Source organism: Pseudoliparis swirei, chromosome 22 (genome assembly GCF_029220125.1).
Source record: "Pseudoliparis swirei isolate HS2019 ecotype Mariana Trench chromosome 22, NWPU_hadal_v1, whole genome shotgun sequence".
NCBI classification, from domain to species: Eukaryota; Metazoa; Chordata; class Actinopteri; order Perciformes; family Liparidae; genus Pseudoliparis; species Pseudoliparis swirei.
Genome location: NC_079409.1, coordinates 3,007,512 through 3,023,622, shown reverse-complemented (window position 1 = coordinate 3,023,622; position 16,111 = coordinate 3,007,512). Strand labels below are relative to the sequence as shown.

Below are 16,111 nucleotides of genomic sequence, written 5' to 3'. Positions count from 1 at the left end.
TGTTGTTTGGTGTCTTAAAACAAAATGGTGTATGGGTCAGATGCATATGTCCTTCTTATGCAGTACATGCAAATATATTATTTATTAAAACAAATGTTCATACTCTTAGTCTAAATTTTAAAAGGTTCAAGTGTTTCTGAGCAGACAGTCTTGTCCCACATATCTCTTAATGTCTAAAAAAGCTTTCCACCGATGTCTAACGCATTAATATTTATGGATTTTTATCTCGGAATTAAGTTTCCATGAACTTTTCTTTTTTGAAAGATGTGTATTTATTATAAAAGGTTGATGTAATAGCTCTGGCATAAACCACCAAAACAAGTTTAATGCGAAAAAATATATATAAGACAAAAAAACACAATTTAGTTACAGAAGCAGCTCAACAAGACCGAGCTCGACACACACACACACACACACAGCTTATATCAGGCAGACGTGTCAACACTGTTTCCAATAACTACTCGGTGTTCTCATTACTTTAGTGATAAATTAATAAGCACATTATTATTGGTATTTAATGTCTGCTTAACAAACGATTAGCCCCGCCCCCAGCAGTCAAGCTCCGCCTCTGTTGCCACAGTCGTGGCTCCCTGGTGCACTGACAACAGAGCCATTGAATTGTTATGAGTAACACCTGTGCCTGTTCCTATGACGACAACAATGGCTGCTGTGTCACAGGCCGTTAAGGGCGTGAGACCTTCACTGTTGAAGATGATCTTACTCCATTGGAATGTGACATTTGTTGTGTTGTCAAGTCAAACATGATTTTATAGAAAAGGATATAGAAGTTCTGAGAGACTCCTTTGGTCTCAGCATATTGTTTGTAATTTGAAAGGGCACCACGTGTTGGTGTTCCGCCATCCTGTGTGATTATGCTAAATAAAAACATTTGATCGCAAAAAAGAAAAGGATATAGAAATAAATAGAATTGTAAATTAATAAAGCAATTGGGAACATGGGGAAATAATTGCAAATTAACAATAAAAAAAGGGGTAAAATATTTTTACTTTAAAAAATCTCCTAATTGATACAGTACGATTGTTTGATTGCCAGTGTAGGGTAAGTCAGAGGCGTCCTGAACACAATCCGCACCAGTGATTTCCTGGAACTCGGAAGTAAAATATATTTATAGCGCCTCGAACATTCAAAAGTGACTGATTTCTTGTAAACATTTAGGACTTTTACTTTGAAATTTCTCCTAATTAGTACAGTAAAATTGTTTGATTGCCACGGTAGGAGAAGTCAGATATGGCTTTAACACATCTGCATCAGTCATTTCCTGGAACTGGAGTAAAGTATATTTACAGGACCTCAAATAATCAGAAATATGCCTTTAGAACATACTTCTTTTAAACTCTATTGTTACAGTAAAACTGTTTTAATCTTAGAATAATTTTAGCTACATGTTAGAAATGATCTATCTATAAAGATACAAATCAGTTCAGTTTTTACTTTTATATGCTAGGATACGATTTGTTGACATCTTATTTTGAAAAACGGATTTTGTTTCACGTGGATCTTTCCGCCAACTTTACAAAACTGGATGTCAAGCAAATCTTTCCGCTAAATTTGTTAAAACCCTCGCGCGCATGTTGTCTAATTCAGATTTCGGTAAATATTTTTTTCTCTCAGTGTTGGCTTCGTTTCATTACCTGCTCAGATCTTCTAAAGCACAGGTGTCAAACACAAGGCCCGCGGGCTAAATCCGGCCCGCCGCATCATTTCATGTGGCCCCTGACGGCTTGAAAGAAATGTGATCCCCTTTTCTTTAAGAAAATGTGAAAATTTCAAATTAAATTTATGTTGTAATATTAGAGATATTTTCTTAACTACAATATTTCTACACTCCAATAATCAAATGCAATGAGAGTTATTTCAATATGTTTGAGGAGTTTATAAAGTGTTTCCGGCCCTTTAAGAGGGCAGCCATGATGCTGATGTGGCCCACGGTGAAAATGAGTTTGACACCCCTGTTCTAAAGTCTAATGACAGTATAATGCAAAAGTTGCAATGAATACAGACATAAAGCATTCCAAAGAAAATACATTTATTTACATACAAAAAACATACACATAATGTATGAGCCATGTTCACAGTCTTACGCATTTAGATGCTTAAAAAACATTCACAGATTGTGGTTTGTGGCGCTAATATATATTTTTTTGGGGAAAAGTAAAGCGAGCTGTCAATCAAAGTCCGAACATGGCTGAATGCATAATGAACACGATGCCGACCAAAGCCATTTCAAGATGTCCTTGTATGTTTTATTTTTTTACTTAACTTACTTAACCCTCCTATTACCTTTGGGGTCAATTTGACCATTCAATGTTTGACGTCTCTAATAAAATTATTGACATCATTTTTTTTGCTTCATATTTCATGACTTTTCCTAATTTATTGGGAACAACTGGGAAAACATAAAATTCACATGATATGTTTTCAATGTCCTGTACACAACTTGTACGCATCGGGTTCTTTGGGGTCAATTTGACCCCAGGCTGTTTTTCACTGTGTAAAACATATACAAAATATCAACATTTCTGTTTATTTAAAGGGCTATTTAGGTAGTCAACAAACAAACATAAAGTACCTGACACATACCATAAGTGAGCGCACCCTGAACTCACCGTTTAACCGGCGCACGCAACCCGTTTGAGTATCTGCCCAGCAAGAACACCCTCAAACTCTCATTTTTACTTGCTATTAAACCTGATGTCATCGAACTTGACGATCTTCCCGTCACGAGTCACCACCTCCTTCTGCTCCCATGTCTCAACCTCCCCGTTTTTCTCCTCAAAGCGCCGCACCACCACCCTCCCTGTTGTGGGCAGGTTGCAGGGCAGGTCCTTGGCAGCCTCTTGGAAGAACTTCATATTCAGGAAGTCTTGGGTAGGCTCGGTTCTGTTCATTTGGGTTGGGTCCCTGTTCCTTGGTGTTGGGTCCCTGTTCATTTGGGTTGGGTCCCAGTTCCTTGGTGTTGGGTCCCTGTTCATTGGAGTTGGGATCTTGTTCATTGGTGATTGGTCCCTGTTCATTGGAGAAGGGATCTTGTTCACTGGTGTTGGGTCCCTGTTCCTTGGAGATGGGTCCCTGTTCCTTGGAGATGGGTCTCTGTTCCTTGGTGATGGGTCCCTGTTCATTGGCGTTGGGTCCCTGTTCATTTGGGTTGGGTCCCAGTTCCTTGGTGATGGATCCCAGTTCCTTGGTGATGGGTCCCTGTTCATTGGAGTTGGGTCCCTGTTCATTGGTGTTGGGTCCCTGTTCATTTGGGTTGGGTCCCAGTTCCTTGGTGATGGGTCCCTGTTCATTGGAGAAGGGATCTTGTTCATTGGTGTTGGGTCCCTGTTCCTTGGAGATGGGTCCCTGTTCCTTGGAGATGGGTCTCTGTTCCTTGGAGATGGGTCCCTGTTCATTGGTGTTGGGTCCCTGTTCCTTGGAGATGGGTCTCTGTTCCTTGGAGATGGGTCCCTGTTCATTGGTGTTGGGTCCCTGTTCCTTGGAGATAGATCTCTCATCACTGGAGACGCACCTCTGTCCACTGGTGTTGGAGACGGGTTTCTGACATTAAGGTGAGATGAAGGTGGCTTCAGGTAATCTTTCTGAACGGGTGTATTGACGACAGGGACGGGGGCGGCGGCTGCACCTGCACCTGCGGCCTCCTTTCGTATGTCGCTGATGACCCCGCCCATGGAGGCCCTTAGAGTAGGGTTGGCTTCCACCATCCTACACACAGCATTGCAGTATGGCTGATCGTGCATGATCTCCTTGATCTTGGCGGGGCAGACGCTCGGCGTGTAAAGTCGAATCCGCTCGCAGAGCTCGGCGATGATCTTACCCAGGGCCCACACGTCCGAGCGCTGGTCCCTCTGGCTGAGCCTCTGCAGCACCTCGGGGGCCGAGTAGGCCTCGTTGCCCATGTCCACGGCCGAGTTGAGGCCATATCGGTAGAACTTGGCCAGTCCCAGGTCGATGATGACGGCTCTGTTCGTATCGTGCTCCACCTGGAGAACAAAGGACGTTCAGTCTGTTTCCAATATCCTCTTCTTAAAATTACAAAACAGTTCACACAGCTTTAAAAAGTGTAATAATAGAATATACACTTTTATTAATCCCCAAGGGGAAATTAGTTCTCTGCATTTAACCCATCCTTAGTTATTAAGGAGCAGTGGGCTGCGGTGAAGCGCCCGGGAAGCAACTGGGGGTTCAGTGCCTTGCTCAAGGACACTTCGACTTGCAACTAATGGGGAGAGCGGGGATCGAACCCACAACCCTGCGGTTGCAGGACGGCCCTCTTACCCCACTGAGCTAAAGCCAGTCACGGAGAGTCCCAGTCAGTTCACTGCATTATTATTCACGGTAATAAATGTCTAGCTGAGGACTCGTTGATGGTGGTTCTGAAATGGCAGCGCATTGAGCTCTCTCAGCCGGCGGAGAACATCTTTTATGTAACTCTGTTTTCCTGGTGTTCATGGATTACCATGGCACAATGAAAATAGCTCATTTTATTCTTTTTGACTGCAGCACTTTCCACGCCTGTCGACGTGAACCCTTCGTACAGTCTGCGCGGGTCTCCACTCACCAGGCACGTGCACAGACATTTTGGGGGGCAGGCGCTCAAACCCAAAAAAGGGCATCCATTGCCAAAAATGTTGTGTGACAGAGTTGAAGCAGAAGCAACATTACACTCATTTTGCTGTCCTCGACCTGCGTCTTGCGACCTTGGCAGGATTAGACAGCTGGCTTACATTTTCTTTATGAATAAAAGTAATTAAAAAGTTTAAAAAATTCAAAAAGTACTAAAAAGTCATAAAAAGTTATAAGAAATGTTAAAAAGTTAAAAAGTTATGTGAGGCCACAGTGCTGGCCACTACACCACCGTACAGACACACACATCTAACCTTAAAAACGAACCCCCATATAAAAAAGTTAAATAGTAATAAAAAGTCGTAAAAAAGTAATGAAAAGTTATAAAAAAGTTACAAAAAGTTAAAAAGTTATAATTTTTTATAACTTTAGTCTTAAAAGAATCTTAAAAAGTACAACTGTAATAAAGTGTAAAAGTAATAAAAAAGTACAAAAGTAATGAAAAAGTATTAAAGTAATAAAAAAGTAATAATGTAATAAAAAGTACAAAAGTAATTAAAAAGTACAAAAGTAATGAAAAGTACAAAAGTAATACAAAAGTAATAAAAAGTACAAAAGTAATAAAAAGTACAAAAGTAATGAAAAAGTACAAAAGTAATAAAAAAGTTATAATGTAATAAAAAGTACAAAAGTAATACAAAAGTAATAATGTCATAAAAAGTACAAAAGTAATAAAAAGTACAAAAGTAATAAAAAAAAGTAATAATGTAATAAAAAGTACAAAAGTAATAAAAAAGTAATAATGTAATAAAAAGTACAAAAGTAATAAAAAAGTACAAAAGTTATGAAAAAGTTAAAAGTTATGAAAAAGTACAAAAGTAATGAAAAAGTCATAATGTAAAAAAGTTTTAAAAAGTACAAAAGTAATGAAAATGTAATAAAAAGTAAAAAAAGTACTAAAAAGTCATAAACATTTTTTAATTATAAAAAATTATTACAAAGTTAAAAAGTACTAAGAAGTTATAAAAAAGTTTAAAAGTTATACAAAATTATTAAAAAGTTAAAAAGTACTAAAAACATTTAAAAGTCATTAAAAAGTTTTTAAAATTCAAAAAGTACTAAAAAGTCATAAAAAGTTAAAAAGTTATTAAAACAATTTTTAAAGTTAAAAAGTAATAAAAAATGTAAAACCATTCACACTCACACCTATGGGCAATTCAGAGATCAATTAACATGAGCATGTCTTTGGACTGTGGGAGGAAGCTGGAGAGGGAAGCCATGCTGCCAAAATGAATTATTACATGGCAACGACAGTACAAGCGTAAGTAATTTTTATTCTTAAATACTGATGAATTAAGAAAGAATGTGTCTCCAGAAAAAGGGGCAGTTTTCTCATCCAGGGGAAAGGGGGGGGTGCTTAAGCACCACTAGGGGTCGATCTGTGCACGTGCCGCCACTCACCATGATGTTTTCAGGCTTGAGGTCTTGATGGACAATATCTTTGGCGTGGAGGTGAAGCAGCCCTTCACACATGCCGAGGATGATGGTGCCTCTAACAGCAGGGGACGCCTGCAGAGGCACAAACATGAGATCAACTTGGACTGGGATCAAGTATCTAGAACATAAAACAATTTTCTCTTACTGGCCGGAATAAAACTTGACGTGAACTACAAAGTAAGACGGGAAGTAAAGTTTATTTATTTTGCACTTTTCACAGACAATGTGTCACAAAGTGCAGTAGAGAAGTCAATTAAAACAATTTGGCAATAACACTGGCCAATATATATATATATATATATATTAAAGAGCAAAGTACAATACACAGTAAAAAGATGGTGCGATTAAATAAATAAACAAACAGAGGAGAGTTAGTCACATTTTTATTTGCCCAGATTTTCAGTCATGAAACTCAATCATGAGATGACATTATGATGCCTCTGAGACTGAGATTGAGTCCATATAAGAAGGAGATTTATAGCCTGAACCGATGCACTCTACAAATGTCTATGGCGACCTTTCTTATTCATTCAAAACCGCTCATACTCAGACTTTACATCATGTCGTGTGTTCTCAGCGTTACATATTTGTTAGAACTGCAGGTCATCCTATGCCTTTTGTCTGTGGATGATAACGTTACCTGTATTTTAGACTTTGACGCTTTGAAGATGGTGGTCTCTAGGTCCTCGCCGAAGATGAACTCTAGAGGGATGATCCATTTTCCGTCTTTGAGATTGATTTTGCCCAGAAGCTTCACGATGTTGGGATGATTTAATTTGCTGCAGATGAGTGGGAGCAAATAATGCAGGGAAAGAGAAATTAAAAAATAAGCACAAATGAGGAACCAAAAAAATAAACTTTCTGGGTATCCTTATAATGAAATGAAAATGACAAATAATATATATTTTATATAAGAGACACCTAAACGTAAAGTTTTCAATCAACCCAATGATTACTGTCAAAATACAGGGTTATCTTTGTGTTTTTTTAATGCTAAAGCCACTTCATATAAAACCCCTTTTTGCAAATATTTTCTTGGAAGTACATCATCATTTTAATAATAGATTATTCACACTAAAAAAAAGATATATTACACATGTCACGACCCGGTAACAACACTGGGTATTTATTTATTATTTATTTCAAATGATCTTCCTCTTTACTTTAATTATCCGTTGTACTGCATGTTGAATCATTGTTGCCCCCGGCACACAAACATTTTCAAGTATTTCTTTCCACCTTTTTGTTTCCGTCTCTCTTTTGTGATGGAGAGAATTATGCTCCGACATAAAAAATATAGAGCTCTGACAATTCTGGGCTTTTCTCTCACTACTCCCTTTACACTTTTACTCTTCAACACATTTTCTTAACCATTAGCTACCATTATAAAAATCAGTCATGCTTACTGGTAGACTGCACTCTCTCTCTCCAGGTCCTTCCTACTGATGAGCTGTTGGGGGACCTTCTTTATAGCGGCCCAGGTGTCGTTGTACTTCTGCTTGTACACCTTCCCGAAGCAGCCCTCTGCCAGAGTGCTGGTGGAGTACGCCATGGAGGCCGCGGCGGGGCGACTGCAGAGGGCGAGGTCATGTTAATAGTCGTGTTGAAGCTCAGACCAAACGTGATGATGTCAAAGTTAAAAAGACACTACATGCACCAAATGCCAGTTTGGTGAAAAACAAACTTTATTGTTTCTGTGATCGTAAATGTTTATTGAATATTAGTGATGCTCTCTCGTCAGGGGAGGACATATACATATTTTTTGGGGGGCAATTTTCCCCCCACTGACTGAAATCCAGGGGGATTTAAAAGGAAATTGGGGGCACTCTTTGAAACGTGAAATAACATTTAACCTTTGTTTAAAAATAATAAATATACTTATTTAGGCTTACGTTATATGAGCATACAAATGGCAATCATAAGACAATTAGGCAGTAGTCTACAGATTCTAATTGTTTTTTGTTTTAAAAAAACAAAAAAACAATCATATTCAATTGTATTCTTATTTCTTTGTGGTTATTTATTGTTATAAACATTTTTAAACAACTATTAACAATTATAATGTAATTTTTTATTTATTTTTTATTCAAAATTATATGTATTAATTGTTTTTGTGTACCTACAGGTAATACAGGCAAAGAACAACAACAAAATGCTGTTACATTAGCATCATTATAAGAGGAAATTATGGGGGAATTTTTCGCCCCTCCTCGTGATATCAGGGGCCACATTATATTTCTGAGGGGCAGTTTTGCGCTTTGCCCTCGTGTGTTTACGACGATGTCTCATGGATATCCTTCTCTTTCCGTTTATTCTTTCAAGCGTCGTTTTACGAGTGCTGCTCCTGTTTGTCTCCGCAGCTTTACTAAGTTTTGTCAACGTTGCTGTGATTTTTGGGGACTTTCCTCTTCGTCACCTTGCATAATACTCATGTGTTTGTTGCTGTGACGTAAGAGCAAGTCGGACCGGAGCTACAATTATGATTCCGGTTCAAAAGGTAACTAGACAGGCGCCTCAGATTTAACTACATTTCAATTATCAGTGTTCATCAGGTGTATTTTTCAGCTTGGAAATCGTATTCAAATGTAACCAAGAAAGTCGATATGAGAAAGTATTTTCACTGGGCTTCATATCAGGGCTTGACATTGTTACGGGGTTGTCTCTACATGTAATGTCTGTCTTATACACGCTTTCCTTTCAGCACGACCAGACCTGTCAAAGCAAACCAGTTGAATTTAGGAGAAAAACACATCCTCAGTCTTACTCAACTGACTGGTTCTGGGATACTTCTTGGAAGTCGGTTCCTGATAATCTGACTGTACTGGCATGTAGTTTCACAAATGTAAATAAATATGTCAACTGCTAAACAGGTTTGAGACACTATGTGGGCGGTGATTTAAAAAATAAAAATAAATCTAGAACCAGGATATCCTGAATCCTGAAACGAAAGAAATGAAAGAAACCCGAACATGAATAAATAATGACCGAAAGCAGCTCACCACAATGACCGCTAAAATGAACCCTAACTGAGCTTGTTGTGTCAACTACAGCTGGCATGTGTTGATCTAAACACACGTTTATCGTCTTAAGAACGTGGAAGCGTGGCCTCCACTCAGCTTTATGGAGCACATTTTGCAAATACAGTTGTGTGTTGTAAAAAAAGAGAGACTTGTTGTAGTTTTTGTTGTTGTTGTTGTTGTTGTTGTTGTTTTTGCATTAGCTGGAGCACAAAGTTGGCAGCACATAAAAAAAGGAAAAGGCATGTTTAAGTCCCAGCCAATAGCTTGAGAATCAATACTCTCAGATACTATGATTATTCATTGTCACAGTATCAGAGTGACTATACAGTCAGTCACCTTACAGTCAATTCATATTCACATGGAGACAACATAAAATAACCATTTAACACATGAAAGGCAACCCCATGCTGTCCAATAAACATGTCTGTGGAGCAATTGGAACCTCTCGACGTGTTATAATCTAGTTGATCCAGAGCCAGAGGACGACTCGTACAAAACAGGAAGGAAACAAAGTGTTCAAAAGGTTCTAAGTAAATGTCATTTAAATGTTCCGAAAGTAAATACATCTATATTGTCCATTGTGCCACAGAAAGCTGCTTACCTTTTTTTGCTGTCGAGGGAAAGCTGCAGTGTCTCAGGTCTGAACATGGAAGCACATATTTTCTTCTCTTTATACCTGTTCCACACCTCCGTTCGAAGCGAAGTAGACACGCCTGAGCGCTGCAGGGCGGGAATGTGACACACACACACACACACACACACACACACACACACAAAGTAATGTGCTGTGGAACCAATGAGAGTAGATCATGGCTGATGAACAGCAGGGCACGTGACCGTGTGGATGAGGCAGCCAATATGAGTCGCAGGGGTTTTCCCCCCCACACATGAACAGGTGGAAAATACAGGAGCAGCACCTCCAATTCGGGGATGGGTATTGTTTTTAGTTGTTTTTTTTATACCGGTGATAAAACTATATATTTAAAACGATACCGGTGCCTGAACTACTTAGAAAATGAACACTATATTAACTGTTTAAAGGTATACTATGAATATAAATAATACAAAATACTTGGCTTTACACTACAGCATCAACTTTTTGAACTTCAAACTATGAACAATAATAACAGTTTAATTCAATTCAGTTCATTTTTTAGCTCAAAATAACAAATTAGCCTCAGAGGGCTTTAGAATCTGTACACATAAGGCACCCCTGTCCCAGGACCTCACATCGGATCAGGAACAACTCCCCCCAAAAAACAGGAAAAAAACCCTTTCACGTGGGGAAAAAGGGAAGAACCCTTCAGGAGAGCAACAGAGGAGGATCCCTCTCCAGGATGGACCGAACAATAGATGTCATGTGTACAGAAGGAATCATTACAGAGTAACAACACATTCAATGAATATGATATAGTATCAGGCACGTGCACAGACATTTTGGGGGGCAGGTGCTCAAACCAAAAAAAAGGGCACCCATTGCCAAAAATGTTTTGTGACAGAGTTGAAGCATTAGCATCAATAAACTGATGACGCTGTCCTCGACCTGCGTTTCCTCTGGCAGCATCAGACCGCTACCTTACATTTTCTTTATGAATAAAGACGAATTCTTGTATAGCAACAACAGTACAAGCGTTCTGATTGGCTAATGGGTCTTCATGCCAGCCACGTATTGCCCTCCTGGTCTGATACGGATCAGTATTGCCCTCTGACGTCATTTTCAAAATGAGCGATATTGATAGACATCAACAGCCAAGAGCAGTGGTCCTCAAACTAAGGCCAGCGGGCCGGATACGGGCCGCCTACACATTTGGCCCGGACCTCTGAACAATACCAAAGAGGCCTTATGATTTTTTTTCCAGTCTGGCCACGCAAATCCTAGAATAGCCCTGTTCAATAGAACGGATTAAGAATACTCTCTCCCTCTCTTCTCTCTTCTCTCCCTCTCTCTATTCTCTAAACATAACTAACGTCAGTAAACAGCTGGACGAGGCTTTGAAATCACGGATTTCGTGAGTTTTTGTTTGTTTATTTGTTTAGGAAACGTCGGACCAGTTGTGACGTCATGTCATGTTTTCAGCAGCGCTAATGTTGTGGTTGATTCATCACAAAACAACGTCAGGGGACAAACACCGTCAGGACCTGTTTGTCTGGTGCTGCGGGTCAGAGGAGAAGGAGGTGCAGCCGTTTGGTGGCGCGAGGAGCACTGGGAGGGGGGGGGGGGAGGAAGAGGGGGGGCTCGCGAGCGCCGCGGAGCATGTCGGGGCGAAATTCTCACAAGAACTCAAATAAATGCCCCGTCGGATATTAAAACACATTTGGGGGGGACTTGATGACAGAGAGAGTAACTTTTATTCTTGAATGCTGATGAATGAAAAAAGTGGGCTCCAGCAAAAAGGGCACTTTACTCATTCAGGGCAAAAGGGCTGGTGCTTGAGCACTACTAGGGCTCGATCTGTGCACGTGCCTGTATAGTATTATATATATATATATATATAGTATACTTAAAGAAATATAAAGAAATTGTAACAGTTTAGCTCCACACCTTCCTTTTATTATTAGTTGTTTTCATCCTGTCTCACTAACTATCATGTCATTCCAGATCCTGCTTCCCATCTCGTCAGTCCAACTTCCTTTACCTGCTTCTGATCACTCCCTCGTTAGTCCCTTATTACCTTCACCTGGTCCTCATGCCCATCTCACCTGTTGCCAGGGCCGGAGTGGGGCCACTTTTCAGCCCAGGAATTTCAGGCTCAAGTCCAGCCGATTTTTTTTCATGGTATCGTGGAAATTGGATAAATGAAGCAACAGTTCAGCTCTTACTATCCTGTCGTTCTTTTATGAATACCATGGTCCAACAAATAATGTAACGGTTAAATACAATAATAATAATCCACTTAAGATGAGAAGTTAACAAAAAATATGCACAACATTAAAAAAGGCAGAAGGGCGTAGCAGGGGTGTCAGACTCAGATTAGGCAGTAGGCCAGATTTGTTGGAGTGAGACCTCATGGGGGCCGTCATTGGCATGGTCATCATTTTTCTGCATGAGTATTATATAGTGGTGATTTACTCCTTTACTAGTACACCCACTTCTGAGCAAACAATGCATATTGGTTCATCAAGTACTGTCATATACTGCTCTTTCTTAGAATATATAACTTTAAATCATATAGTTTCCTCTGTTATCCTCTCTACCTGTCCCTGTCGTCATGGCCTCCTCATTGCAAATGTCGGGCTCATCATTTTCAGCAGGAGACTGTCTTATCTGCTGCTCCGAAGCTACAAAGAAAAATTAAGTCATATTACTGCATACTTCAATATCAATAGTATATATCAATATTTGCATAATATTTGCAAAGTCTATGGATCGCCATATTTTGGGTGATATAAAAAGGCTAATATTTTAATTCAATTTAATATTTTGCTTGGGAATAGGTTGACAACGCTACAATGATATTAATCAAGGCTACACGTTAGCCGAATAGTTATGTTGCTAATCATTAGGCCTTTGTCTCTCTTTACCAGTTGCCACTTGTGTTTATCCTCTTGAAAATAAATCTGTAAGCTTGGCACATTTGGCAGCATCCATGATCCTCCTCCAATGCCTTTCTTTTTTTCAACCTGGCTTTTTCAGCCCCTCCTGCCCTCTTCCTCCCTGACGCTTATCGTTGCGGTCGGGCCGGCCCAGCTATAGGTAGCTGAGAGAACCTTTTGGAAAAGACGGCTAAGGACCGAACCAACTCTATTATTTGGGAGGGGTGAACGTCCTCGCACGGTAACCCATGCAGAGGCTGCGGTGTCAGAATGCGGAACATGTGTAGCCCACTTTAAGAGAAGATGGACTAACGTGACAAATGTCAAAAAATAAAATTCTCGACCGGCCCAGAAGTGAAGCGGGCGGCCCACCGGGAACTCTCCCGATTCTCCCGATTACCCACCCCGGGCCTGCCTGTTGCCCATTCCCCAATTAGTCCCTGTCTACTTAGGTTCCCTCACTTGCACTTGTCATCTGCCAGATTGTCTTATGTGTTTTTCCGGCCAAGCCCTCGAGCGTTCCACAGTGTGTTTGATTGTTCGGTCTGTTCCGTTCCTGACGACGCTCTCAGTAAAGGATCTTTATTTGCATTATCTGTCTCCTGAGTCGTGCATTTGGGTCCACCCTAATCCCCCCGTGACGGAAATACTAGTGATGGTGAGATGAAGCCTCATGAGGCATCGAACCACTTCAGCCAATTGGTTCGAGAAAGGGTTCATTTCTCGAAGCTTCATGTGCTCACGAAACCACCTACTGGCCAAGTGCATAATCACAGGCAGCTGTATCTGAACCACATAATGTGATGCATTGAATTATTGTGTCTGTTATGGCTGTTGGGAATGACTATGAATTACAAAAATGTATGACCAAATCATTTCTGTACATAAATTATCACATATGTGCATAATAAAATATGTTTTGAATGTATTCTGTGTGTAAATGTTCCCAAAATGATAGTATCATATGATACGGCAGGTTGTGTAATAATGTTATTATGTCACTTTAGGAAAATGGCATGGGCTGAAGCAGGCAGAGGACAGTGAACGTGTGTGTGTGTAACTAGGAAGAGGGGACTGAATATGCGTGTGTAACTTGGACAGTGATGTACAGGACAAGGGACATGTTATTCATTTTTATTCAGAAATAAGTTTCTCAACAGTTCCATCTTATCACCTATCTCTCTCTCCTAACTCTCCAAACTCTCCAAACTATCTATCTCTCTAAACTCTCCAAACTCTCAACCAACAACCCACATGTTGAATGGAGCCTGAGGGGTTTATATTGCTGTCAAACCTCCCGGCAAAATCTGAGCCGCTTCCCGAAGCAGTCACGTGGTACAGCCGGGCAGCGAGGCTTCGGACGTCATCATTTTTGGCTCCTCCCCTAAATGAAGCAAGCCTCGATACGCGCTTCGAGGAAACGCCCCCTCCATTACTCGACACACGCTTCGAAGCCTCGGCACATCTCGTAACAACACTACCAAACACACACACACACTCTTTGTATAGAACTTCAAACTTCAACAATTATTTTGCAGAGGTATGAGTTTATTTAGCTTCTCTGGTAAAATACAACTCCTCTCCTGACTAATTGCAAGTCCTGCACAGGAGAAAACCCTCAGATGGTGTCGATGAGGCCCGTCCACACAGGTATGCAGCGCCGCCGCTCCCATAACGCGCACTACGCGCTGCGCGTAGGCAGGGATGGATTAACGAACGGGCCTACCGGGCCCAGGCCCAGGGGCCCATGAGCTCAGGGGGCCCCTAAGCCAGAGCCTCCGCGCATGACGTCGCTGTTATTAACATTGTATTGATATGAATATGATGATATGACACGATGCGCCGTAGCCGGTATATGCTAGGCTTAAGTCATTCATGTCATTAACAGGGCCCCAAAAGTCCTACTGAAAAACTAAAGAATAGCCTAAACATTCACTTTGAAGATGTCACAAGAAAGAAACCATCATGATACCTTTCAAGTGAGTGTTTATCCCCTCAGTTTATCTATAGGACTTTAGAGGGGCTGAGTACTTCATGCAATATGGGCCCTTCAACTCTGTAGGGAGAAATCCAAAAAGCAAGTGCAAAACAATAGCATTAGAGCTCTGTCTAAGCACCCCCACCCCAACACACACACATGCGCTGTTTATGTGGCATTTCTGTAAAGTTGTTCTTCATGAAGACCCCATTATAATGTTATCCACCCCTGATCTGTCTGAATGGAGCCCCTCAATCATAACACATCATAACATTTCACTGTATGCTCCTTTAAATATGTTTTACTGGTAGGCCTAAACTGGGACAAGTGAGATTCCTGACATGAGCTTAAAAAAACTATTTTGAACAGTTTATAGAAAAAAAATCTCGCGCTAAAAAAATTAACGGCGTTAAAATGGGTTTGCGTTAACACCGTTAATAACGCGTTTAACTGACAGCACTAGTTACAACTATCGAATATTTAAAGTTAGTAAACTGGAGACAGGCAAGTTCACGATAAGGTCAATCAATCTCGAGAAGAGCACAAGCAAAATGAACAACAGCCGTACACTAAGTGAAGCAGCTAAACGAAAGCTAAGGAAAGAGAAAGAAGCAAGGCAAGCAGATATTGTCAATCAAGTTCCTCGCATTTCAAGTTTTTTCCAAAAAAAAGGATGAGAGCAGCGGATGCTCACGCTGTTGGCATCCATGCAGATTGCCCAATGGCCAAGTGGTTGATAGACAGTGGATAACGTATTCCCCATCCACAGGAAATATTTACTGTTTTCCATGCAAGCTGTTTTCCTCAAAATCTCAAGCATTCGTTACTGGCTACTGTGACTGGAAACACCCGGAGCGAATCTGCGAGCACGAGACAAGTGCAGAACATCTAGCCTGCATGCTTGCCCTGCATCAGAGAGCCACAGGTGCCACCGTGGATTCCGACCTTGTTAAGCAAATCGATGGAGAGAGGCAATATTGGAGAGAGGTGCTGAGGAGAGTGGTCTCTGTCATTAAGTTCCTGGGGGAGAGGGGCCTCGCAGCAGCAGCACTTCCTAAAGCATTAAACACATGCAATAAAACAACTGTTATACGGTCATATTGATATATTTATTTTCTATTAATGCTCTGATTTGCACCGCTGCTGTGATTTTGAAATTTCCCCACTGTCACAATCTAATCTAATTTTCAATTTCAGTTCATTTGTATAGCCCATTTTCACAAATTACTAATTTGTCTCGGAGGGCTTTACAATCTGTACACATAGACATCCCTGCCCCAAAACCTCACATCGGACCAGGAAAAACTCCCAAATAACCCTTCACGGGGAAAAAAGGGAAGAAACCTTCAGAAGAGCAACAGAGGAGGATCCCTCTCCAGGATGGACAGAACAATAGATGTCATGTGACCAGAAGGAATCATTACACACACATTAAAACACAGTAACAACACAATCAATGAATATGACAGAGTATGAATAGTTGGTAGTAGGCATGTTC

The 16,111-nt window shown here is 40.6% G+C and overlaps 1 protein-coding gene across 1 annotated transcript; it reads right to left on the bottom strand.

Moving 5' to 3' along the window:
* Window positions 1-2,025: 2,025 nt before the first annotated feature.
* zmp:0000000881 (dual specificity testis-specific protein kinase 1) lies at window positions 2,026-10,027 on the bottom strand. The gene is made up of 5 exons (XM_056405910.1): window positions 9,703-10,027; window positions 7,488-7,652; window positions 6,722-6,860; window positions 6,046-6,153; window positions 2,026-4,001 (listed from the first exon to the last, which is right to left on the bottom strand). The coding sequence occupies exons 1-5, from the start codon at window positions 9,747-9,749 to the stop codon at window positions 2,694-2,696; spliced, it is 1,767 nt and encodes a 588-aa protein (XP_056261885.1). The 5' UTR covers window positions 9,750-10,027; the 3' UTR covers window positions 2,026-2,693.
* Window positions 10,028-16,111: the final 6,084 nt, after the last annotated feature.